The sequence below is a fragment of the Epinephelus fuscoguttatus genome, linkage group LG6, assembly GCF_011397635.1.
Source record: "Epinephelus fuscoguttatus linkage group LG6, E.fuscoguttatus.final_Chr_v1".
Lineage (NCBI taxonomy): Eukaryota > Metazoa > Chordata > Actinopteri > Perciformes > Serranidae > Epinephelus > Epinephelus fuscoguttatus.
Window position 1 is genome coordinate 19,080,627 of NC_064757.1, and position 27,522 is coordinate 19,108,148.

General features: G+C 42.4%; 1 protein-coding gene across 1 annotated transcript in view; it reads left to right on the forward strand.

The window, feature by feature from the left end:
* The window catches only part of kiaa0825 (KIAA0825 ortholog), a 133,297-nt gene that overhangs the window by 21,391 nt on the left and 84,384 nt on the right, over positions 1-27,522 (forward strand). The window contains exons 7-16 of the mRNA XM_049578703.1: positions 3,765-3,932; positions 5,551-5,636; positions 6,387-6,656; positions 13,845-14,122; positions 15,571-15,721; positions 17,886-18,076; positions 20,246-20,452; positions 21,878-21,988; positions 23,779-23,918; positions 27,148-27,327. Of these exons, the coding sequence (XP_049434660.1) occupies positions 3,765-3,932; positions 5,551-5,636; positions 6,387-6,656; positions 13,845-14,122; positions 15,571-15,721; positions 17,886-18,076; positions 20,246-20,452; positions 21,878-21,988; positions 23,779-23,918; positions 27,148-27,327 (1,782 nt within the window). The remainder of the gene's footprint in view (positions 1-3,764; positions 3,933-5,550; positions 5,637-6,386; positions 6,657-13,844; positions 14,123-15,570; positions 15,722-17,885; positions 18,077-20,245; positions 20,453-21,877; positions 21,989-23,778; positions 23,919-27,147; positions 27,328-27,522) is intronic.

Sequence of the window (27,522 nt, forward strand, 5' to 3'; positions counted from 1 at the left end):
AACAGTTATAAAACATCTTTTGTCATATGAAAAATAGATGTCAAAGGATTCATGTCCAGATGTCAAAAAGCATGCTTTCATTTCCAGCAGGATAGATCATTACATAATCTCTCAACTTGCTCCTATGCATAGTTATGCATAATTACGAACAAATCACTTTACACTTCTCAAAACTTTTTCTTATCTGTATAATTCTGTTTTATGAATCGTATGCAATATGTAAATCAGGTTGAATTTCCATTGTTTGAGACGTGCTTATATTGTCTTGCCTTCTGAAATCCCCCTTTTTTTTTATCTTTCTGGATCTAATGAAACCAAATGCTTACATCACCTGTAGAGGGTGTTGTACAACTCACACATCAGCACAAACACAGAGAGCTCGTCTTCACATATTGTGATCACATGATAAGAGACTGGAGGCCAGTCGGGTAGTGTGGTAACAGAGAGGCAGACCACCCCTCTGATGGTCTGATTTACACTACAGAGAGACAGAATGAGAGAAAGAGTATAAAATGAGGGACAGAGGATGAGAGAGGGAGAGATGCTGTGCTGGAGAGAAATTAAATCAGTGGCTAAATTATTGCATGATTGCCCATTCCCCAAAGACTTGGGCATCATTTGGTAGAAAGTGTCTAATAATTGGTTTTCGGCCATGTCAGACACATGCAATTCCCCCTACTAATGGCTCTGTTTGGAAGAACTAGGCCTCCTGGGTCAGAGAAGGACAGAAAATAGCCAGACGGCAAAAAGCACCCTACGCCCTTCTCCTTTTTTTTTCTTCTCTCTCAGATAAACGAGGGAACAAGAGAGAGATAGAGACACAGAGAAGGGGAGAGATGGCAAGAAGGAGAGAGTGTGTATGTGAGCGAGGAGGAAATGAAGTGGCAATAAGTGCAGCCAAAGGGGAAATGCTCTTCACCGTGAGTTTAATACATCAGACTGGGGATTTGGCAGCCCGCCACACAGCAATTGTTTACCTTTTTGCTCACTGGCTGCATCTGTTCTGTTTTGTAAACGGCACTAAACTATTCGCCCGTAAACACCGGAATCAATAACAACTGCTAAGGGAATTCCCTTATCCCGCCCCTCCCTCTCTTTCCCTCCCTCTCTTACCCATGTTTTCATCCCTAACCACCACCCCCTCCCCCCCATCTCCTCCTTGCTACTCTCTCTCTCTCTCTGTTCGCTGCCAGTGAAGAGCAGTGTGTGTGTGTGTGTGTGTGTGTGTGTGTGTGTGCATGAGGGAGAGAGAGAGCTGTGGAGCTGCTGGTGGAACCCACAGGAGAGACAGACGAGGAGAAGACTGATGGCTCGCCAAAAATACCTGCTCTGTTTGTTTGTTTTTTTCCTTTTGTGTTACATTGTTGTCATTGTTAACAGCTACAAACTGAGACTGGCCACTGTAGACTTGCAGAGTTGGGTATTTTCAGACTTTTTTTTTTTTTTTTTTTTCTTACTTACAGTGTTTTGACTTCGTATGAAACATAAAGCCCCCCGTCCACACGCACTAGTTTTCTGCTTGGCACATTTCTGTTGAATGACATATTGCTTGACATATGCTTGTTTTCTTTGTGGGCTTCTGATAAGATGTATGCTACTTTTATGGTTATCACAGTCACCATTGATTTTCTTTTTGTTTATAAGAACATCCCCACACTATAATGTCATATGGGATAGTTCTTATATAAACATATCATTTTTGCCCCGCTTTCAGCACCAGCTTTCAGCACTAGTCTGCCCTTATTGATTCTCAGTACATTGACCTTTGGTTGAACTCCTCTGCCTGCTAGTGCCCTTTCTCATTCTACTCTATGAGACATGCTATGCACTACGCTATATGACACACCTGGGTGCTTTTAAGCACACCCTCTCCATCAACTGGCTATGAGAGCCTCCATTTGGCCTCACTGTTGTGACAAAGGTATAATGAGGTTTAGATGGCTGTGTACTAGACGGCTATGGCTATAGGGCTATTTGGCTAGGGAGACGACTATAAATACCTATATAGCCTGGGCGGCGGAGCTTGATAAGATGCCGAGGCAAAGCATTGCTAAACATCAAGGTCATGTGCGACTACTTAGAGTGTGAGTTAGTGAGCAAGTGAAACAGTCATAGGGTCACAGGTTGAGGGATTGAGTGGTTACAAAGGAGGGAGACAGAGATGATGCTCTGGAAAAGGTGATGCTCCAGATGAAGTGGTGGTTAATGGGTACTATGCTCAGATGAATGCCCACTGGAAGGTGGGATGGGGGGGTTGTGTTGATAGCATTTTAGAGAATCCACCAGCTCCCTCTCTAATGTGTCCCTGTCTCATCCGGTTTAGATTGTTTACTCTTGAGTTGTTGACAGTTTTAGTTTGCCCCCGCATTGAGGCACGGAAGTCTATGTTGATTTGCTGGTGACTTCAGAAATAGACATGATTGTTGGTGCGTGCGTGAATGTGCAAGCTGGAGAACGAGGCTGGCACGTGGGTGTCAGCCAGGTCACGCATGTACACATGCAGAACGAGGCAGTCTCTCTAGCACAGACTCCCACTGGACCCCATTACAGAGGAGCTGCCGAGCTGCGGACCCATGCAGCCTAATCACACACGCACATACACACAAATGCACGTGCGCACAGCCAAACACACACCAAATAATTACTCAGCTATTCACATGTGATTTCATACATGCATGCACCCACACTTGCACATAAATACATGTATACACTTAGACTTGCAAACACAAACAAACTTGAGGTCAGAATATATTCCATGGTGACCACAGAGTCTGGTAGCAGTGTGGCAATTATCCTGCAAGACTGACATGTGCAAATGTGTGTGAAAGTGTCTTCTACAAATCAAGTTATTCATAATGACCTGCATTACATGCACATAAACACACGTGTGCACACCCGGCACACACAAACACGCAAAAACTGATCGACTCTCACTTATAAACACTCATGTAAACACACACACTCATGCCTGCACACAAAGAGAGTCAAACCTCATGCATGATTAAACTAGGCATCCTTGGGGACAGTGTGTTGTCATATTGTCAGATTTTGTTTAACAATATAGCAAAATTACATTAGGATCCAGAGGCAATAATGTTACAATTATTGGAAAAGGGCCCCCCTCTTCTTTCTTTCCCAACGCTCAATCATCTCCGTGCTTTCAGAGTCAAGGCTAATACTGAGCTCATCCATTCCCAAATGCCTTTGCAGTGGAGGAGCTCATTTAAGCGGACACACAAAAGTATTTGTGCATGTGTCTGGGAGTATGGCAACGCATCTCCCAGCCGCCCATTCTCCAGCTTAATGCGGAACATCCCCCGGGTGATGGCTTTGGCAGCCTCCAAAATGGGAAATCCATATTTGCCGAGGGGGTCATCGGCGGGTTAGGGGGAGAAAAGTTTTGTGCCGAGAGAGAAGGATGTGCATGTGTGACTTCTCAGGGAGCAAAGTTTTGCATATTTTTTCACTGTCTCTTTGTTTATGCTGTGTATTGGGAAAACATGAATGGGTCGATATTTATAAGAGGTGCCGTGCAAGGCAAGACTTGAGGAGGGGGGGGGGGTGTTTTGTGATGAGTGCATGTAGGTTGGGAGGCTGGGTTGAAAACCTATTTTCATGAAATTGTTTATTCCTTTACTGAACTGTAAACTGTAGTGTAGCTTTCACTCCTCTATCTCTCTGTCAGTCATACATCCACAAGCATATGCACTGCTTATTTTTCCTCTTTCCTCTTTTACATTCTCCCACCCCCACCCCTTCAACAGCACCAATGGAGCTTCCCATGAAAAATAGGAGCTTCAGTTTAACTTCCCACCAGCTGAGGGCGTTAACCCAGTTGGCCTGCACCCTGCTGGGCTTTGAGAGGACTGTGAAGGAGCTGGTCACGAATATGACCTTCATCGATTGTACAGGAGAGACTCCCTGTGTAAAAGGTATGACTCCATCCACATGTGTATAAATATTAGACATGTAATGCAGGCTGTAGCTACCTTTTACATCACTGAGGTCATGTTCGCTTCACTTTTTCTGGGAATTCGAGGAGTCTTAGCAACCTGAGATGCATCTTACATTTTGAAATTACACATACTTTAAGGCTGATTCAATATTCTTTAGATCAAATATCCTTAAAATTCACCATTTTAAGGCCAAAAATATTGAAATATATTCAGAGTTTCCCCACAAGATTTTTTGCCTGACAGTGTGGAGGAGGCTCTGAAGCTGCAGTTAGACCATCAAGTAGGGAGTTAGATTTCGCCGAAAATTATCAAACACATAATGAATAAATAAAATGTGAATAATCCAGAAAATTAGATGATTAGAATCTTTCTCTCTGTGTGTGTGTGTGTGTGTGTGTGTGTGTGTGTGTGTGTGTGTGTGTTTGGGGGGGTTATAGTAGGGAAACTTGTACTTGTGACCTCAGTATTTCTAAAACACTGACTACAGCCCCGCATGTGTGCATCTCCTCCAGGCATTAACTGTCCAGTTACACCCCCACAAACACACACACGCATTGTTACGTGCTCTAGCGAGAAATCTGAGTTGTGTCTGAAGAAATGTTATTTTAGTGGGGAATTATCTTGGGTATTATATAAGCCTTTGGTATCCTTTTCCTCTCTCCCCTTTGAACTGCCGCTGTAGAGATGTTAAATGAAAGCTTTTGGTGCATGGAGTAATTTCCATAAAGGTTACATTTACAAAAACAAGACTTGCAGAAAGGCTCAATTTACAGAGAGGTAAACAGCCTTTAAAGGGCAGTTATCCAAATCATTAATTCCAGGCAATCAAACGGCTTAATTACCAGAAATTCATCAGATGGGCTTAAAGGTCAAAAAGTGATGCGCTTGCTGCTTCCTCCTTCTTCCATTCCATGCGGTCTTGTTCGGCTAAATTGCCTCGCCTGGGGTCTCACTCTTCGCCTTCTGATTAGGAAATTGTGGCCTTGATGTTCACGCTTTTTAATTGCAACCCAACCCAACATCCTGTATGCTTGTCTTCACGTCAACCCCCCCACATTCCCCCATCTCCCCACACATCCACACGATCTCCCCTCATGGAATTACCCCATATGTGGTTGATGCTATCTGGGTTCAAATCAAATCTAAGCCCCAAATTTAGACTCGTAAAGCCGTCGCCATTAGCATTTACTGCCTTTTTCTGCTCCCTCTGAGGCATATACAGTTATACTCCGGTCACTGTGTCTCATTTTGGCTAGTGAGGGGGAAGATGGGAGCAATGTGACCCATATCTGGCTCTCATATATACAGTTGCTTTCATGCCACTGCACTTGGCATTCAGTCAGGCTTTTAAAACACAATATGATACAGTAATTTATTTGTGATATGGAAATATTCATGCTAAATAATGCATAGATTTGAAAGACCACCACATAGCTTTTTTTTTTATCTTATGAGGTTCTGTATCATTGTTGTACTCTGTTCAAATTTTACTGACATGATTTAAGAGCTTGACCAGGCACGGTCATTGTGTAGTATCTTTCAAGATGTGTTTCATGATGTTTGCATTAAGAAAGTAAATTTATCTGTCATTTAGGCATCTTGAAAAAGAACAGAGAGGATTCAGACATGACAACAGATGGCAAGAAATCCACAGCAGAGACGCCTCTACATGCACCAGAGGTGAGACTGTTCTATGTGTTCATTTGCAAGACCCTATTCTATTACAACTATTTACAGTCATTTGGGCCTATTATCATTAGCAGCAGGGTTCCCACACTCATGAAAATACTTAAAAAGGTATGGAATTTGAAAAACTGTTATCCCGGCCTTTTATGATCTGGAGGTCTGGATAAGCCATATCCAGCCACTGTGTTGGGTCATAGATCCACTTGGACAGGGGAAGCCTGAAGGGGCATGCTAGCGATCAACCTCAGGTTCAGGTTCAGGCAAGGTCACAAAACAGACATTAGACATGCCTAGAAAAAAAAGTTTGTTTATCAAGAAGTAAATGCTTGCAAACTTGTCAAAATTATATCCAAACATATAGAACTGTATTGACAGGATCTTCGTGTTTTTATCCCCCAGAAAGAGGCATGACCATAACATTTTGCAAAGTATTCATATGTGCCGGTCTGGTCTATTGGCATATGCAGCTATTGGCAGCAGGAATTCCTAACAAGCCAGTAAAGTTAGCAAGTGCTAGCAATTTGCTTATTCATAAATGCCTGGAAAGAGCATATGCATCACTGTGTAGGCCTACCCATTTTAAACTACTTAAGTAAAATCTTGGAAATAGGGTGAAATATAAAACAGATGTGGAAAAGTTTCGAAAATTCATTAGTAAAAATGTGTGGGAACCCTACAACACATAAAATATTCCTTTCGGCATTCAGATGTTAATTGAATGTTGGGTCATCTCCTGTTCTGCAGGCACAGGTTTTGGAGTTTGACTGGAGGTCAGCATTCAGGGGGCTGGTCCCTCACATGGCACACTGTGTGAAAGTGGTGCTGGATGATGTTTGTGCCAAGAGTCTACATCAGGAAGAGGCCTCACATTCTTCAGGACATACCTCCATAACACTGAGCAGCACGACTGGATGCAGAGCCATCACTGCCAGCAACACACACCTCAACACACACCTCAGAGAAGATTCCTTCTACACCTACTCAGAGAGGGAGACTCCCAGAATGATAGCCAAGGTATGCCGGCTTAAGGGTAGGATAGACTCGAAATTAGTCTGTCAATATTCGTTGGCTAAGGTTCAACTTTTGACAATTAATCAGTGATGTCTTCACTCTTTTGTATATGATTCCTTATAAAGTATTATGTTCATGACAAGGAAAATAGCAAGACAAGGAACAATACAGGAGAAAAAATATTGACATGTGGTCAACATCCACCATGTCTGTCTGAGGGCTTCACAGTGGGTAGCCTTCAAACTGGAACGTCTTGACAGTTAAACAGAGAAACACAAAGGAAAACATGTCTGACCTCTTCCATTAGGAATCTTCAGTATCTCAGTATTTCTGCATCGTCATTGCAGCCAGGGGAATGACTATAACGAGGTAGGTAATGTGATAAATCCCCAATAAAAGCATCTAAACCAAAATTTCATGGTCAAGTAGGAATATGATTTGAAATCGGGGAGCAATTTAACAACATCAGCAACCAAGATTACATTTTCTCTCATGTTAGCATGTAGCTAAATGTAGCGGTGTATGTAATGTGAGCACTTGCAGTAACATGCGTGGAGCAGATGACCATATAAAGAAGTCCGTCCAGGCTGATGTCAACTTGTCTGGAAAGAAGAAAAAAAGGCTGAAAACAGAGTTGTCAGAACGGCCTGAAGCCTGAGGTTTTTGCTCACAGGGATTACTTTTACATATGCTAACCTCATTATTTGAAACTTTGGCCACATTTAATATAATCATTCAACATGTAACATGGCAGAAGATTAGGTAAAGCATAATAGGTCCCCTTTAAATCAAATCATGAACGTATTTAGCCTGTCATCTGTATGGTAACAAATGTGATTGGGCGAAGCAGCCTGCTAACAGCATTTTAAAAGTTGCTTCCTTGAAAGAAAGTTGCATATTTCTTGTTAGAAAGAGTTTCCAAGGTTGTTAATCTTCAAAAAAGTCAGCTACAAAACAGAAGTCCACACAGTCAACTATTTCTCTGGATCACAGGATTTATTGTTTTACCATTGCTATCAGGACAGAGCATTAGCTGGCCTTCATTTTTATTCCACAGATTCCAAGTCTGAAGTTAACAGTTTTAGTCTGTTAATGTAAACAAGAACTTTGAAGCTTTATCAAGTTGTGTTCACAGTAATAATCTGATTTTGACTAGTAATTACAGTAAGGTTTTACTTTTATTAATCTGTTTACATTGGTTAATTATAGGACTAATCCTGTCATATTGTCTTCTTCATGGTATGGAGCGGAGCCGCTTAATTAAGATGCCTCCTCCACATTTTTTTACAGCATGAAATTTAATGCTGCAAACCTTATATTTCTCTCAGGTTGTTATCACTGAATTACCTTGTGGCTTTATGCAGCTATTGAAATAAGATTGTGCTTTAAGCAGTTCTTTTCACAGTGCCCACCGACAGCAGAGAATGCGCAAAGATGCTTCACTAAAGAAAGAGACACCACTCTGTGAATGGCCACCAGCACTGCTGGAAGCACAAAACATCTGTAGCCTGGAGAGCATTTGTAAATGATGAAACATGAAAGTGACAGTGAAGTGTCTTACTAGAGCTGTGAGATTATCTTTTAAATGCGTCATCAGATGTGTGTCATCTGTGTTGTTAAATATGTTGAATGTCACAAAATCCTGTGAAAACTCTGATAGTGAGAGTGTAAGTTTTCATATCACCTCAATACTCTGCAACAATGCAACTAAAACTTGAGTGATCCATGGTTCTTAATACAAATATGGTCACCCTCACATATTCAGGAAAGTGCCTTGTGTGTTGGCGAAATGATTCAGTTTGATAGAACATCATTTCTTTTTGTGCCATTTTTACAATATTCAGTCAAAAATTTTCATTTCTGAAAGAGTTTCACTGCTAATACAGTGCAAGAGCTCATGCTTGTTAACAAGCAAAAGTCAAGTCAAAATTTCTGCTCTTGGTAAACCCTGTTGAATTTTTTAGTCTCTAAGAAAAAAAAAGCTCCAAACTGAATTCCAAAGAAAAACCAAACACACACTGAATTTTAAATTTTGAATATTTCACCAGTTTTGTAAATCCTCCATTGGTCCATTCCTAACATAGAGATGGGGTTCTGTTTATGGGTTTCACATGTTTTTCTCGTGTTAAGACATTTCTAACACTATATACCAACAATTTCTAACACCAAAAGCTATTTTTTTTTCCTACAATATATTATACGTCATCTGTAAAACTGTAGCCCAGTCGCCAGAATAAATGTTGGTATTGTACATTCCTGCACACCATAGATTTGTTACATTTGTTACATTATTATGTACCAGATACATTGAAACTTTATGTTTTACTAACATTGGGGTTAACACGTGGTTAGTTTGAGGCCCAAAAACCACTTGGTTATGGTTCAAAAAAGATATGTTTTGACCTTTGGTAGCACATTCCCAGCTGTAAATACATGATGTCTCAGTAAAAACCGAACATGGTTGGTAGCTGAAGAGCCACTGGAAACACAGCTATGGGTTGCCAAACAAACACCCACGTTTGGTGGCTTAATGCTGCTTAGAATGCACTGATGTCTCGGTATAAAACAACCACTTATTGTGGCACTTTACTGGCAGCAAACGCAGTAATGTCTCAGTAAAAAACAACCGCTTTTTGTGCCACTATCCCTGGTGGAAACACTGTGACGGGTTGCTGAAGAACATCCAGGTTTTGTGGCTAAAAAGCTGCTAAAAAAGGCAGTGATGAATAGCTAAAGAACAACCAATGTTGTTGTTTGTTGGTCTCCAACAGTGGTCTGTAGCTTGGCAGCCATCTTGCCAAGGTGTCACACCATCCACCATTCCATTCAACTCCACAATGACAAAGTCAGCTCATATACTACGTCATTTAAGAAACGTTAATATGATACTAATGAAATGTACAAATGTAACATATCCGTGGTTTGAGGAAATGTACAATTTCAACATTCTCTTCTGGTGACTGGGCTGAAAACTCGGTTGTTGGACTTCCAACACTTCTTTCTCCCTTATATACCCGCAAACTGAAACTCACGTACGCACAGGTCTAATACATACTTTAATTGTGTGTACAATTAACCTTTGTATAAGACCCCAACTTGTCACTTCTCACCTGGTACATTGAGCATGTTTTGCCATACACCCGTATCCCTGTCCTTTTCATCCTCCTTTATTACTACCTGGCTGAACAATGCAGGTCTACACACATCACCCAGACCCAGGGAGATTAGTGTTTTTGTAGCCCCAGCGGAAAGCACCCTCTACAATAGAGAGCCCAAATGATTTGGGCCTGACACAGTTGACACCCTGGATCAGAAAGGGACTTGGAAAGAGTCATCAGTATTACTTGAGGGGAAGACTCCAGGGACAAAGGAGAGACAGGATGATGCAGTATGGGTGATATTATGAGGGCTAGATGGTGTTTAGAGAAAGGTGCTGAATAGGGGGAAAGTATAGGGTATACAGATGATAGAGGGATGTATCACAAAGGCAGAGAGGCTAGGGTAGAGAGCAGGATAAAGATGGGATAGTTTGAGAGAAGAGATGAGAAGAGAGGGCCTGGGAAATGGCAGAGAGAGGTGAAGTAGACACCAGAGATTGACTTTTCTCAGGAGGAAGACCAGTGTCTAATGTGAGACCGGGCTTAGTGTCTTACTCTACAAAGGTTCTGCAATGTTGCCGTCTGGACTGCCATATGCTCACTCCTATTTAAAATGACGCTGTGGTGTTTTTCTTACCTATTTTACCATTGCGGAACAACTTTTCTTCCTGAAAGTCCCTTAAACTTTCTCCAAATCACTTTCCCTTCCTCGAACTCCTCTGCTACCCACTACTCTACTCAATTCTGCACACTGTACAGACTCTTATCATTACTGTCTCACCTCTCCTCTCTCCTCCTCCTCCTCCTCCTGCTTCTCCCCCTCTCCTCTAGCCCTTTTACACTGACAGTATTTGTGGCTCTCATTGCTAACGAGTGTCAGAATTTGTCTGTGCTCAGGACCTGTACAACGTATTTATGTGTAGGTCAACGCTTCAAAGATGAGAGCCTTTCAGCCCAAAGGTTATACATGCATGCATTTGCATTCAATAACACCGAGCCAGACAGACATCCAAGACGAGGCTGTTAGATATTATATATATATTTTTACCCCCCCACCCCCTGTCCTTTTTTGACACATGCCCTAGTGTTTGAGCAGAGAGCAAATTACTATACAAGACATAAGCATGAAATATGGCCGGTTCAAAGGCATTATGATGGATCAATATTTCACACATTTATATTCATATGTTCGTACCTCAATCCATGCTTTTTTTCAAGTGAACCCACTTCACTGTCTGTATTACCATACATATGCAGGCTGCGATGATACTGTTCATCCATCAGAGTACTTTAGATAGTGTACTTTTTTTTTTATCGGCCATCAGGTGTGTGTTGAATGCCAAATACACTGCTCAACAGCTGGAACTCGCCCTCTTGTCAGAACCTGGGATTGAACTTTCCTTGTTTGGGTGGGCCTTTCTAAACTAGACGCTACCTCTCTATTATAGCAACTGAAGTGCCTTCTCTGTATTCAGACTCCACTGAAGCCCTCACCTGCATGTTCACTTCTCCACTTGTCTGTCTACTCCAAATTCTGCACACACAAACAGGCCTCCCTAGCATTTAAAAACTTTATACAATCTCTTTCACCTTGCTGCAGTGGTCCTGGTGGGATTCTGGGCTTTGATCTTAGCTAGTTAAGGTTTCAGTCTGACTTCAGTGTGGATGCATGTGTGCGGTTGTTTTTGTGTGAGTGTGCATGTGAGGATGACTGTCTGCTTAGTGTGAGTGTGTGTTTCAGTTCGTGCCAATACTGTATGTGTATAAGATACTTCTCCAGGGCCTCTCCATTACCCTGGTAATACTGAGTGTTGTGTCTGCCTCTGCTTTCTCCCTCTCAAAGCTAAGCTCCTAATGACTACATACAGTCAGATATTGACTTAATTGTCCAAACGGCCATTGTTCCCAGGCCTTTTAACCCCACTGGAAGCTTTTAAGGAGAAAATTGTGTAAAGAGATTGTGAGATTGTCAATTGTGTACAAATGCTGGAGCCCCGATCTGACAGAATGTCGAACTTCCCAGTCAGCCCCTACAGTAAGCCAAGTAATAGAGTGCGTGACTCTAGAAGCAAGTAATACATGCTATGATTGATTGATTGATTAAACTGGCAAACAGTTTTCTGAGTTATGGTGATTTTCTTTCCCCCTCAGTGTGACCTGGCTCAGTAGCTCCGGGGAATATGGGAAATATGCTTTGTTTTAAGGCATTTTAAAGAATCTGCCTGACTCATAACTCACATGTATAGGTGTATAAATTTGGAGGTGAACTTATACACACATATGTGACTCCTTGGCACATGCCTGATCAGCTTTCACTGTTCTCAATGTGATGTCAATAGGAAGCACATGAGGTTGTGGGGGCAGTGGTGTCACGGTGCGCATATGTGCATGTGTGCATTTTGTTCTCTGCAGTAATAGGTACAGTACATGGTGCTTTTTTTATACCTCTGCACTGGCGACAGCTATGGCTGGGGGCATTACGTTTTTCATACGGCATTGAGAGAATTTCCTTAAATTAGGCACAAATGTCCATTTGGACTCAAGGATGTACTGATTTGATTTTGGTGGTCAAAGGTCAAGGTCAGTGTCGCCTCAAAAACACATCTTTTGCCATAACTCAAAAATGTAAATGCTAATCGTGATATAATTTCACACAAATGTGTAGCAGGACAAAATGATGAACTGATGCCATTTTTTATCCAAAAGGTCAAAGATCAGCTTTTCTGTTACATCATCATGTTCTGCAAAAACACTTTTCTGGCCATTACTCAACGCCATAACTCAGGAACAGAAGGGGCGACATTTGGTCAGATACTTGGTTGGTGACACTCATCTTAGGTGTCCATCTTGAAACTGTGCTGACCATATAGATCTTCTGTGCTGCCAAGTTGATAATGTGTCTGAAACATCCACTTTTTTAGATTTTGCAGCTTCTTTGCAGCAACATTAATATTTGAAGCTTTGTCAGCTGTCATGGCTACAACTTTTTCTTCTATCCTGCTCTTCTAGTTTACCAGAAGCTCATTGGTTTTGCTGATATTAAACTTTCGGGCGATTATCATTGCACCGTGTGACAAAGCTCTCTGTCATTCCTCTGAACTCCTCTGTGAAAATAGTCTCTAAGTGAGGGCAGCATATTTCTCACTGGATATTAATCCCTGGAATCAAATATGTTAATATAGTGATAGCTTCCATTTTGTCAAAGAATACACTTAAAACTTTTGCTAAATATAATATAGGAGTCTGGACAGACATGGATGTAACTTGACTGGTTGGTGTCAGCGTACATTTGTAACCATGCTGATTGACACAGTCCTATCAACGTATTAATCAAAAATGTTAAAGATTTAGAAATAAACACCAGAAAATATCCAGACTGCTTATCTGTATCTCAGGAAGCACACACGCTCCATTATTTTAAAGCACCTTGATCAGCCAGTCTCCCAGTCCCTGGAGAGGGAAAGGTGTAGGCAGCCCTGTCCCTGTAGGCCTTACTCCAGGACAAATGTGGATAAATGAGATAAGTCTTGCTTGTTGCACTGGCAGTTTATAGAATAAGCTGTAGGTCTTTTACTTTGCTGAAGCAGCTCTCTTTCCCTTCCTCTCTCTCACTCTCACCTTTACCTGACCTTTTTCCTTCCCCTCAGCACGTCTGACTCTCCCACCTCTTCCTATGTACTGTAACATTTCTCTTTGAATGCCGTTAACAGGATGCATGCTTTTATAAAATTAGACAAATGCCTATGTGCTCTCAGAAGAAAAGGTATTATTTGACCTGATAGCAATTATGCATGTTCAGCAACAAAGTTTATGTGGAGGGCATGTCTTCAGACATCTGTATTCTACATTTGCACTGATGTTTGCTTTTCAGCTGTAATGGTTTGCACAATGTTCGAGAAAAATGCATGTGTAATACTCGGCTCAGTCTCGAATCCTTGTCATTCTGATGACTCCTCGCAAATGTTCCATTATTTATATCTAATGAGGTCGCTTTCTGATGTTTCTTTTTCTGTTTTTCCTCTTACTGACAGATTTTCCCTCTGTTATTGAGATGATTTTGTCTTGTCTGTGTCTCCTATCTCTCTCCTCTCAGTTCTGCGGAGCAATCATGACTGAGCTGGATGCCTTACTACCCTTGGCAGCAGCCTGCAGGGACAGCTCTCTCCTGGAGGTGCGCTCAAGCTTTGTGGAGGCGTGTAGTAGGGCAGTGTTTGCCATTTTGGGCCGTTTGCAGGAGAGGGCCCTGGAGGTACCATCCTCTGCACCCCTGGGGAACCTGCCTGCTCTGCTGGCCACTTGCATTTATGTGCACCAGCGACTGGAGCACTACCATGCCAGGCTGAAAGATTCAAATACTACTGCAGCTAAAGTGTAAGGAGAGGGTGTGTGCATGTGTGGGTAGTATGACGTTGGAATGAAATGGTTCACCTGCAACCAAGCATTTATGTATGTGTGTGTTTTAGTGTGTACATCAATCTATCCCTCTACCCACTCCAGCATCCAGTAGATAATACACAGAAACTGTTATTGGTTATTCATTGAATCTTGTGAGCTCAATGTATAACATGCAAAGCAATTTGATAGTTCCTAACTTTTGCTCTATAGTTAAGGCTGCCATATCAGAGGAGCAACATTATAATTGAGCCGTGGGGAACATGTATGTCTGTGTGAGAGATGCTGACTGGCTGCACTAATCAACAGAAACATGGGGATTGGTCATGTTGGCAAATGAGGATTGCACTGTATATGCTGCAGTCCTTTTGTTTTATAATCCCAGTTAACAATACATGTACAATTACAATAACAATACCACAATGATGTATATACCCACAGATGGTGAGTATAGAGGGCATCAGGCTATGTCACACTGATCAGGCAGGCCTTATTTCCAACATTACCCATTGTTCCTCATCTTTAACATTACTGACTCGTTTCCAGAGTGCTGTTAATTTATCAACAATAACCTAATCAGACAGCCTTCTCAACAGACACTTAGCTGAATTGCATTACAAACAACTGTACCACAGACTGAGTGAGTATATCACAACTCACTCCATCTACTCTGCATATACAGTCACATGGTTTTTGCCTATATTTAGATATGTATTCAGAAAAAATAGGGATAGAGGGAATGGATCAAAGAGTTTTCTGCTTCCAAAATGTCTTGTAATACAAGCAGAAAACAGAAGAAACATTTTGAAAGATTTAGAAATGTCAAGGGAATTGCACATTTGCGATTAAGAGGAGGGGACCAGAGAATAAAAAGAAAGAGTAGAAATGATTGGCAGGAGGTAATGACACCCATATTGTGTCTACATCTGGTGAGTTTTTATGCCCCATAATACCCTCTTAACCTCTGCCCTCCACACATCCCTTCTAAAGGCATCCCTGGTGCTCTCAGTGCTCCTGTTGTCGCACCTCTGGCCCTGTGCACCCCTCCACCTGCACTTGCACCGTGCCTCCTCCGGTCATAAAGCACTTTCCCCTCACTGCACCATCCAGTCCCCACGGTTTTAAGCCTCCTGCACCCCTGTTAAACTCTCGCCTCTCTCTGGAAAGTATCAAGGAGGCAGGCAGGCAGATTTAAAGGATATGAAGTGTCGCACTGAATGTTTAGAATAAATCATCAGCTCTTTCATCTAATCATCTCACCTCATGTTTGTTTGATAGCTCCAGTCGTCAGCTATGCATCTGGATTACATGATTGTGCCCTTGTGCTCTTGACCCCAGCTGCCCCTTTCTTCTTTCTTAATGTACCATATGTAGTAAGAATTTTCTGCCATTACCTTTAAAGCTTTGTTTCTTTCATCCATGCCTAGACCCCTGACCCTGCTGCCTATCCAGAAGTACCAAGATACAGTGGAGACCTTGAGAGACCAGCTGACCAGCTACTGTATCCATATTTGTTCCACCTGCCTTCTTCAAGATGCAGAGAGTCACCACTGGGCTGACCCCAAACCCTTCTACGAGGTAAGTGTGCCTTCATTTTCCAAAATCTATTTGGTTTTCCCCAAGACACCTTGATAAAAACTTTGCCATGCTATGCTAAACTCTTAAATGATAAAAAAATATTTTACTGTCTTCATAAACTTCTCTGGGTTGAAGTTTCAGGCATTTAAGATGTATAAGTGGAGCCTATTTGAGTATTATTTACCCCCCAAATCAAAAAGTCAGTAACACATAAAACATCTGCAGTATTGTCTGGTGTTGATTTCATTCATTTCATTGTGAAAAAGTGGAAATTCTAATGCCACGTGTCTTAGTAGGCTTCTTTTTTTTTTGGTAGATTGTGAGGAACTCTAGGAATTATACTCTGGAGCTTTCTCGCTTCTTCTTTTCATTCCCACAATACATCTTTACCTCCCACTCTCCCTCTTCTAACTGAGCCTTCTACTCTGAGCTCCCTGAGAACATCTGTGGCTTCCATGCTGCCCCGGGGGCTCCAGGGATTCAGCTTTCTGAAGTCTGCAGTCTACACTGGGACTGTCTGGAAACAGCATAGGGCCTCTGAAACTCCCCTACCTTTATGCCCTTAAACCAATCTAAACCTCCTCTCTCTTTCATACTTTACCCTGCTTTCCCTTTGTTCCTCCCTCCTTCCCCGGGTCACTGGTGTCAGACAGACCTGCTGTGCGCAGGTGTGTGCTTTTGTTCAAGCATGCCGGTGTGCATCTGTACAGATGAATGCATGTGTGGGTGTGCAGCAGCATCTCAGGATGTGCGTTTCATTTGCTGCAAATGTATGCATGTAACTATGTTTTCATGTCTGTTGTATATGTGCAGTTGTATGCACAAGGTTTCCATCTCCTGGATCCCCAGCCCTGTGTCGTGGCTCCTTCACAGCAGTGCAGGTCCAGAGAGACCTTTCCTTCCTTTTGTTATTTTACATTGATATAGACACATGAATAGTTGTTGGCAGAGAAATATTTAATATGCTATTTAATATGCTATAATAACAGCACATGAGGTCAGTAAAGGCAATCAAAGGAAGTTTAGAGCATGACCTTGGGTACCTTTCTTGTCAGGATTTTGCCTTCAGAGCCAAATACTAAATTTCATTTGCGAAAAAAAGCTGTTATGAGTTTCCAATTTTATTCCATCCTCAGTTCCTCATCCCGGATTCAGTCCTCATTGCTGCCAGGTCTTCATCTCTAATAGGAATTTGTTCATAGTTGACCTGGCTGGTTAAATAAAGTTTGACTTGAATGGATGGATTAAACAGTCCAACCACACATGCAGTTGTGGCTGCTCTTGGTTCGGATCCAGCGTCTGTGTCTGCGTTTGCTCTGCCGAGTCCACAGGCGGAGGATGGCGGCCTAATCCCGGACATAGAGCTCGGTCACGCTCCCCATCAACCACCGATCCCTAAATGACTGGCTCCAGGGAGGAGAGGAAGGGAGGGGAAGGAGAAAAGTAAAATACGAGATAGATGAGGTGAAGTGGGAAGAAAATGAGTAGGGACTGTGGGGCATGATGAGTTCGAAGACGGGAGGAAGTTGGGGAGTTTTGGATGTGTCAGTATCTCTCCGCCACACACATGCACCATCCGCTGGAGCAGTTTATTATTGGAGGTTAAACATGAGGATTTCAGAAGAGTAGAGGTAGAAGAGAACGGCTTAATGAATCAGTTCTTCTATATTTAAACCACATTGCTAATAATCTCTTATTCTGTTCTCCTCCTCTCTGTCTGTCTTTCTTTCTTCTCACTCTCGCTTGTCTTTGCTCACTTTATTCAAAGTTCTCGATTTCTCCCCTTCACTCTCTCTCTCCCTGTCCGTGTATGTGCGTGCAAGTGTGTGCCTGTTGTGATGTGTTCTCCAGTTCAGGACTTTAAAGCAGTCTAAAATCCCAGTGGGGGCAGAAACCCAGGTGCAGAGTGCAGGTGGCGTGACCACTGAGACATCCTGGTGTTGACAGACCTGCCTCTGTCTCTGTCTCTCGCTTTCTTCTCCTTCATGTTTTCTCTCACTCTCTCCTTCTCTCCCTCTATTTTTATCCCCTTCACCTCTTGGTTTTCTCTGTTTTTGCTTCACTGTCAATATCCATATCACAATATATCTTCATCATCTGCAACCCCCCTTTCCCTCCTTCCCTTCCCCCCTCCCCTCCTAACATCCACCACTTTCTTCCACAGGGCGAGCGCTGTTCCTTCTCGGTGCAGATGTGGTTCTACTTCCTGTGTGGACTCCGTAGCGACCTGTGGGCGGTCCTTCCGGCAGAGATGGCCAAGGACATCCTCGGCCAGGTGCTGTCAGAGACTTTACAGCTGCTGGTGCAAAGATATGCCAGGGCCCGTCCTTCGTACAAGAGACACCTGCAAATCAGGTACGCTATCATGTGCCATACCAACCTCTGTAATTTTCACAAGCTGTGGCTGTTTATAGCATCTATACCGCAAATTCCTTACATGTACCCGTAAAGTTTTCTTGGACTTTTTTATGACATTTTTTTGCAACATAAAATGCAAGTAAGCTTGCCAGTGACAAGTGACAGCTGTTGATATTCTACATAGCTTGTCCATCTCAAGTAGCATACCGGTACATTTTAAACATAAAAACAGGCCCAACATAATGAGTTCTGACTGAAGAATCACATTTACAGTTATAGTTAGGATTTCTCAAATTAAGATAAGATAGTAGGTCTGAAATTGCTTCTGTGACAGGAGGATATGATTTTTCCAATCTTTGAAACTTAAGCTAGGACAAGCAGTTAGGATATTTTCCTGTAATGAGGCCCCTGCACTGCAATTTGTGTTCTCGCCCATTGTTTAAACATTTAGATATAATTAAAGTATCGATGTGATGATTCATACCATGAGATGGTTTCTCAACCATCACATTTTTCTGTACTGTTTCTACTAAGGGAATCTCTTTAACATCTCTGGTTGTAGCTGGTTGATGTGAGCAATTTTGCAGATCAATGAGAATAACTGCTTAATGGCAACAATTGAATTTACAGAATTTCCTGCATCATTGTAATGACGTACCTTGCTATCTACAAGTAATTCACTTGTCAGCCAGTACAGGAAATCCTGTCTGGTTGTATTCTCTGTAAAGGGTTTCTTAATTGAATTTCTGGAAAAATGTTCTAAGAAGTATCAGTTTCACAGTATGAAATTACATAAATTGTAATAGAAGATTTTATCCCTGCTGCAGAGTAGCATAGTGGAATGTCAATTAAGAAAACAACTTCACCACAAGGTCATTTAGTTTTGGCTTTAAGGACCTGTTCATGTTGGGTCCTCAGCTGAGGTTCAATTCAGTCTTGACCTTGGAAACAGTATTTTTGTAAAAAGTCCCAATCTCAGCTCTTAGAGCAACCTGGCCAAGAGGTGCTTAGAAAAATTAAAATTTGAACAATTACAATTCAATGTCATTGTTTTATCAAATGATGTTTGTAAGGTCACAATTAAACTTTGAAACCCGGGAATAATATTTGTTTTCTATCAAAACTGGTTATTTTTCAGTTGGTAATTTGTGGTTTTCTTGACACTTGTCAGTGACTATAGATGGTATGTGTTTTAACTTGATAATTTGCTCATTATCTTTCTCACACAGATATTTGTGTAGTCTACATGTGCAATATTTAGACTTTGGTATATACTGTACATGAGTATAGACTTGGGTATACATAATGGTTTCCCAAATTACATCAGAACTTCCAGAAAGCTCTAAATGGTTTAACCTTTCTCACTGTTGGCCTAGTTTCCCTCAGCTCCTATGGGTCCGATGCTGAAGGTGGTCTGACGTAGTGTTAGCATGTCATTGGCATGCTCTCCGTACAGGCTCCGGGGTCATCTTCTCCGTCCTCTTTCTCCTCCTAATGGCTGTATGATGACAATGAACAGGCTAAACTGTGGCACACGGCAACAGGATGAAAGAGTGACAAAGATGAAGTGCATTATACAGTACATGCGTAGCACCGCAGGATGTCAACGCAAAGCCTGGTTTATGTTGCCTGGAGATGCAGTGTTCCTGTAGGGACAGTTGTAAAGTGTAAGGCTAGCTTAAACAGATGGCTTTTCAAAGCTTCTTCAAGTTTCCTATGTGTATAGCACTCACATGGGCACCCTAATGCTACCTCAGCTCTCCTGTATCAGTCCATCTCTGTGTGTGTCTAATAACAATTTAGGCCATGGGAAGAGCAAGCATGAGGAGATGAGAGATGATGAGCAGCTCTCCCTGACCAATTGAGGAAACAGATTTAGGGGCGTATAAAAGTAAAAGCAGTGACTTTTATTGTGAAATCCAAAGCCCTTTGTACACTGAACTTTCCAATAGTAAAATCACCAGGAGGGTCTGTTGTCTGGCTGCCTGCAATGAGGCTGTTATGTCATGATGTAATGGTGCATGTCAGCCTTTGAAGACAGGAATGTTTGCTTTCAGTACCTCTCTCTTTCTATTTCTTTGTGTGTTTTTCACATATTCCCCCCACATCTCATCTTTTCTCTTTCCATCTATACATTTGCCTTTTCTGTTTCCGTACTCTGTGAAGATGTGACATTACAGCAGTGCTGCTGTATGTGGAGCAGCTCATGTGGAGTGTGTGTGAAAGTCCCGAGGCCTTGGTGCGCTCCAATCCTTCTTCAGCAATTGCCATAATAGCAGGCGGATCAGATTGGCCGTACCAAATCCATAGCCTGTGTGAGCAACTCCTGACGGTCCTCGTCATTGTCACAGCGCCTCTATCTTTACTGTACAGGTTGGTATGCACACTGTTTTTTGTTATTAGACTTTAAAGGTGGAGTCAGCGATTTTGAAGAAAGGTTGTTGATATTGGAATTCAACACCCAGACAAATACAAACCCCCTATCAGTGATCCTTCAGAAGCTCCAGTAATCCACGATGTTATTTACGTTTCATTACTAGCATAGTGTAGAGTAACTGTTGAGCCACTTTGTTTCCCATTGACAGAGCCTGAACACAGATATTTCTTTTCAGTGCACTCACAACAGACAGCCAGCAGACCGTGAGGAGATATTTGCTGAATTTGACAAAAAGTGTATTACTCAAGTCAATGTGATGGCACAAGATTGCTGCCATCTTTGTTTGGAGGAAAGGGGAAGTGTTTTCTGTGGTCTGTATAATGCAACATCTTGAGTAAGCCTCGGTTTTTCATCATTTCTGGTTAATTTCACAACCTTGAGTTACATTTTGATTGAAGACTATTGAGGTAAACATTGTGTTTATTATTTTTAAAGCCCTTTCAAAATGATCTAAGGCAAAATATGGGAGAGAAGTCAACCTAGTCAGCCTTGAATCATGGTTTAGGCTGTCTTACATGACACCACTACTTTTACAGTAGCTTTAAAAAATAATTAATTAGTACTAGTATGAGTAAAGTACTTTAAACTGGCCAAGCCTGGGCCTATTATGACTACCAAAATGCAAGACCAAACACTCGGAGTATCACTGTTATAGCATTATTGTATGACTTGTTAGTATGAGATTTGTTTATTATTCTCACCTGTTATGAAATGTGTAGAGCAGACATAAGAGTGATTTGACTTTGGGGGACTAGAATCTGTTTTGGGTGACACTCCCGTGTGTGTTTATGTGTGCCCTTTTTATGGCCACCAGCCCCTTTTTCATTGTTCAACTGATGTGATATAAAACTGGTGACTTGGATTCGTCTGGTCTTCTCAGTCATACAGCCAGTCACCCAGCAGCTCTTTGACATGTTGGTGTGTTGATGTCACAAAGAGAACAATCTCAATTTGGCACATTTCCAACAATAGATACTGCGAGTGATATTTCCCCCTTGCCATTGTTGCATAGTAACGACAGGTCGGAAGTTGAACTCAAGCACTGGATTAGAATTGCTGACTGCACCTTTAAGTTAAAGTAAGATATGACCTACAGACACCAAACTGATCTACTTTTCATATAAAACTATTTAGCCACTGGCTTTGAAATCTTGTCTCCCAAATGACCATGGATGTAGCCCCACACCTGACTTCACATGAGTGGGTTGCCAACTGTTACAAATAAGTAAAATAAAAATATACTATGCACATAGGTGAATGTATTTTGTTTATGATATCACTACCTGAGGAAGTATGACCGCCATATGTAAACTGAATATGTATTGTTCAAAATCGCCCCGTGTGATCTCAATCTCCCCCAGGATATTCATGATTAATCCTGAGAAAGAGTCCACACCAAAGCAGCTTGACAGCCCTCTTGTCCACTGGCTAAATGCTATCAACCCTGACCTCTTCACAGAGCAGGCCATACGGTATGTAAAATACACCCATCATACCATCCATCACCCATCATACAGTAGGTACACATTAGCATGTCCACACACAAACTTACATACACACACACTCTGGTATGCTAAGCCATCACACACACCTCCACCCACTGTGTAGAGAACCATATGTGTGTATGTGTGTGTGTGAGTTACAACCGCGTACTGCATGTGCAGATATATAACCAGACTTACCCATTGCTCAGGGCCGCAAGCTCGAGTTGCCGTGGTAATATAACACAGATGCAAGCTGGGAAAGAAAAAAATAATAAATAAACTACTGTAGCCGCTGACACTGATTTTGTTTATGTTGATGGTTGCTGAGGGCTTTACACATGAGGCGTCAACAGAGTGCACCGCGATGTGTGCGTGCATGTGTACATGCGTGCATACATGTGTGTCCAGTTACTGTTGTGACCTCCAAGGTGCAGTCAATCACTCTCCCCCCGTTCACCCTTGACTCCACCCTCCTCCCCTCTAATCTCCCTCACTGCCAGAGGTGATGTCATTGCGTGCTGATGGAGCACAAATCAAACTAACCCCCACTCTCCTGCTCCTAAGTATCGGAGAGCTGAAATTAGTTTATTTTTATGACCTCTTTATTTCTTTGCTCCCACCTCCTGCCTGCATGCAAAGGCGCCAGGGGGGCCCTGCCAGTGGCCCGGGGCCAGATCCACAGGTCCTCATCCAGGACCCGGCCTCTGTGGCCAGATCTCTCCCCAGCCCATTAAAATAAAACCCATTGTTATGGTTATTAAATAAAACAATAATAAAATCACAAAGCACATAAATAAATCATCTAGCATTACGGGCTATAAAGAAAGCATCTGAAGTTATGTTTTCTGGCCTTATGTGTGTTTCTGAATTTGCACACATTAATGCTCTGCTTTTTCCACTTGCCTCTGCGCGTGTGTGTGTGTGTGTGTGTGTGTGTGTGTGTGTGTGTGTGTGTGTGTGTGCCTTGGTTCTGTAAGCTGACCCTGCGCTGTAGCCGGGCAGATTTATCAGAGCAGTTAAAAGAGGATTTCTTCTGGATTTGCAGTCCTAGTGACATCATAAATTGCACTGTCAGATTGAGGCATAGTTTTCCTCAGTCAAGCAGCAGGGTGCACCCTGCTCTAGCTTTTTGGCTCAAATGGAATGGTTAATTTCTGGGCAGACACCCCCTGCACTCCCTCCCACCTCCTCACTCCTCAGACAAACTCTGTCCATTTCTTCCATGAGATTTTTATTGAGATGTATAAAGTAATACGCAGGCACACACATGTCAGCATGCCCTCATGCTTGCACACGTACATAACCACAAGCACAGGCTCTGAAGGGTGCACACACACATACACTTGCACACACTCACACACACCAAGGATACGGCTCATTACCCACAGCTGGCTGCAGCCTCTTGGTTATACAAAAGATGTAGGAGGGGGGTACTGCTGTATATTCATGTATTTGGCTGTCTCCCAAATGTTAATTTGGTTTTAGCTGGCCAAGATTAGAGCTAATTCCTTCCCGGTGCACACTATAAGTAAGCGAGAGTGAAGGCATTTGCAGACTAAGCTCATATCAGGAGTGAGTGACACTGACGGAAGTTACCATTGTAGCATAAACAGTATTTCCTCCCAGATTGTCACCCAAGACAACTGTGATTTCAGTCTCTGTCTTTCACTTGTGACACTCTTTCCTCCTTTGTTGTCTCTTTCTAAATGGACTGCTATCTGTACCCTCACCTGACACTGCAGAACTGTCAACTTTGTTTTCCTTCTTTCCGCTCTCAGAGATGGCCTTATGGGCCAGGCGGCCTTTGCATGTCAGCTGAGGCTGCTGACCTCTGACCCGGGACACAATCCCAGGTTGCTTCTGCGAATGTTGCTGCACAGAGACTGTCACCTGCCCAGAATACTCCTGGAAAACTCTTGTAAGTCATTTTTTTTTAGTTTATATGGAACTGTGTGTGTAAATAGCTAAAGAGCACAGTGTGTGAGTGTGCCAATCCATAAGCCTCTTTCATTAATTCTTTAGCATTTCCGATTTTATAATGCTGGACCCACAGAGTCAATCCTGCAGGGGCCATGTGTGGGAAGCTGTTTACCAGTGTCTTAATTAGGGTGCTCAAAGATCCTAAGCGAGTTACACAGACCTTAGATGAGCTCTATCCATTTTATGAAGTTATCATCAGCATCTTTGCCATCATCATCATTTTCACCTTGGTCACCATCATCACTAAATCAATAGAGAGCAGTAATAAACACTCAACAGGCCCAGGCGGAGCACACACGCTGACCTTTAAAGATTTTCCCTTCCTTCTTCTCCCCTCCGCACCGGCAACAGTCTAACCTTTAAAGACTGTTGTGCACTCGCACATTAATTCACATTATAGCGACCTCATTAATAACAACTCTCACTGTCTCGTTCTCTCGCTCGGTCTGAGTCTGGCTCAGAGGCTCTGCAATGCTTCTCCCCGCACGCTGCCGTAAATCAACGCTGGAAGCGCTGACTCTCGCGTGTTATCACGGTGACGGGCTAATTAACCAGGAAGCAGACAGACAGAAGGAACAGCTTGACTGAACGCCTACACTCCCATAAGCCACTTCACTTCCCTATACATGTATATACTGGGGTGTGTCTTGGTGCTTTATTGATAAAAATTCAAATGTATCTTACTAATAGATAATAGTAGAGTGAGTCACAAACTACTTCAGTTGGACTCTGTTCCTCTAATTCAATTCAATTTAGTGTGTTAAAGGTCCAGTGTGTAGGATTTAGGGGAATATATTGGCAGAGATTGAATATAATATATCAACTGCGTTTTATTCAAAGTCTAATCACCTGAAAATAAGAATAGTTGTTCTTTTCCATACCTTAGAATAAGCCGTTTATATCCATGTAAAGAGCAGGTCCCTGTATACAGAGTCCACCATGTTGCACCACCATGTATCTACAGTAGCCCAGAACTGACAAACCAAACACTGCCTCTAGATTGGGCCATTCATGTTCTTGCATTGGCTGCCATAGTAAGCAGCCCCTTGATGACAGGAGCATCCAAAAAAAACCAAACATTTTTTTAATGTGAAACTGCTCTATTTTGTGTTTTAGTGGCTTAAAAGACCTCTCTGTATAATTGAGCTCCAGTTTAAAACTTCTTGAATGATGAACACTGAAGGAATTCTAATCGGAAGAAGTTTCAGCCGGTTGCAGTCTGCATTCCTCACCACTAGATGCCACTAAATTTTCCACATTGCTCCTTTAAAGTAGTTGTCAAAGACAGCCGCTGTACCTTTTTCTAATAACCAACTTTGTTTCATTAACAGCACTTTTTCATCAGTGCTGTTGCTCTGTGACACGTTTTACAACACAGTGTATCTGCCTTATCAAAAGCACACTAGCTTGCTAGAGAGCTAGCAGCTGGATTGCCCCAGCCATTGTCTGACAATTTGAAAATGAAACTGTTTGCAGAGGGATAACACCTCCTCCACATTCATAAAAACAGTTTTCGCCTTTGCACAACTCACCCTAAATCAGAAGATACACCACTTCTGGTGCACACACACTCATACACACATAGCCTTTTTATTATCATCAGCGTGTCTGCTTCCAATTACAGAGGTTTGCAGAGAGGGCCCTTGTGACTGGTTGACTGGTTGTCCGGAAGATAAACAGGTGTATGTATTGGCGATGTATCAAGGCTGGATAAGCTTAGAGACAGAGAGGGAGGGAAAGAGAACGAGGGGAAATAGGAAACCGAGAAATCGACATAGAAACACAAACCCGCTGGAATTATTGTGTGCTGTAGCAGTAGTGGAAACTCCACAGAGATGTGCCAGCGCACTGTCATCAGTTTTTCTCAAGTCATCTGCTGCTCCATAATGGGATCATTATTAAAAGGCACCTAGTTAACCTGCCATGCTCTCCAGCACCCCAAGTGGAAATTAATGTTAGTCACCCCCTGTTTCCTTGGACCGTTGGAGCCACAGCAGTGATATCCAGAACACTCTCCCCTTAAGGACCAATTACCAGACATGGAGAGAACAAGATGCCGGCGTAACCCACATTATGGCGCCTAATAGACTGATTGTAGGTCAGGTTGGTTGACCACTTTTGAGTGCATGTGTTAGATGTGTTATTGTGAGAGAAAAGGAGAGAGACGTAGAGGGAGACTCAGAGATAGAGACAGCGAGATAGATGATATCAGTTTTCATCCAGACCTTGAGTGGTGGCAGTGCTACCTACCTGCCTGTTATTAAGGTGGCTGATATTACTGTCCCTGTAATGCAGCAGCTAATTCAGCGCTGTCATTTTAAAATAGTCCAGCATTAGTCAGAAGGAAGCCGCGCTGCCCTCCATCACAGCGCCCCCTCATTGACTGCTGCGTTGCATACACTCTCCTATTCAAATAGCTGTCATCTCCCACACAGCAGACTGACAGACCGCTGGATGTCTGCCACCTCTGGAGCAGTGGGCCTTTCCTCAGCAACCCCTGTCAACTTAACACACACACACTTGTAAGTGCACAAAACACATATATAGACATCCATATGGTTTACACACGCACACACACCTCCATCCTCAGCCCTGTGCTCAGACAGCAACCCCCACAAGGACACCCTGTCAAAACCTCTTCCTTTTCACTTCCTGTCTCCATGTGCTGTGGGGGCTTTGAAATCTGTTCCTTTTTCTGTTTTTTTCTGGTCTGTTTTTTTTCCCCTCCATCTAACACAGATGTGGGTTTTTCTTCCCCTTCTATTTCACAATGCCTTTTGTTCACCCTTTCTGTTAACATGTGTCAGGTTGGGCAGCCTTGACATTTTCCAATGTGTTTTTGTGCGAAGAAATCAAGATGCTGCTTCATAGGATAGGCTTTTATATCTTTCACTACCTACCTCCATAAGGTTGATATTTTCTGAATCGTAATTCAAAAAACAGTCCGATTTTACACTCACCTACACACACCCTAACTGAGAGTATGTGTGTTCATGAGTCAGCCTTTTTTGCTCTTTGTGTATCCTGTTACAGTGTATGTGTGTGTGTGTCAAGTGTTCATGAATATCAAGATTTCATAAAATCATTGACATTTTGATTGCCCACACATTTATTTGTATTGTGTACAGAAGTGTCTCACTGACTAAGACCGACTCTGTTTTTCTCAGATTTTTGCCACGAGAGCTGCTTAGAAACATCTACAGAGAGCTGCAAGGCAGGAGATGACTTCATAGTTGCATTGTTCAACCTATTCAGTTGCCTAAATAATGTTCCCAAGGCCTTGTCTCAGTTCCTTCAACCATACCTGGAAAGGGCACACATATGGGAACATCTGTACACACTGGCAGGTAAAGTAGCAACCAGCTGCTGTATAAGGTTGAAGTTCAGGAGTCATTACTACAGAATACAGACTAACACTTTACCACAGAAGCTATAGGGCTATTGTATATCATAGAACTGAGCCACTCTACATTATTTTTTTAATCCAATGCTGCGTTCATGTTAATAGAATTATATAGTTAAATATTAATAGAGTGCTGCAT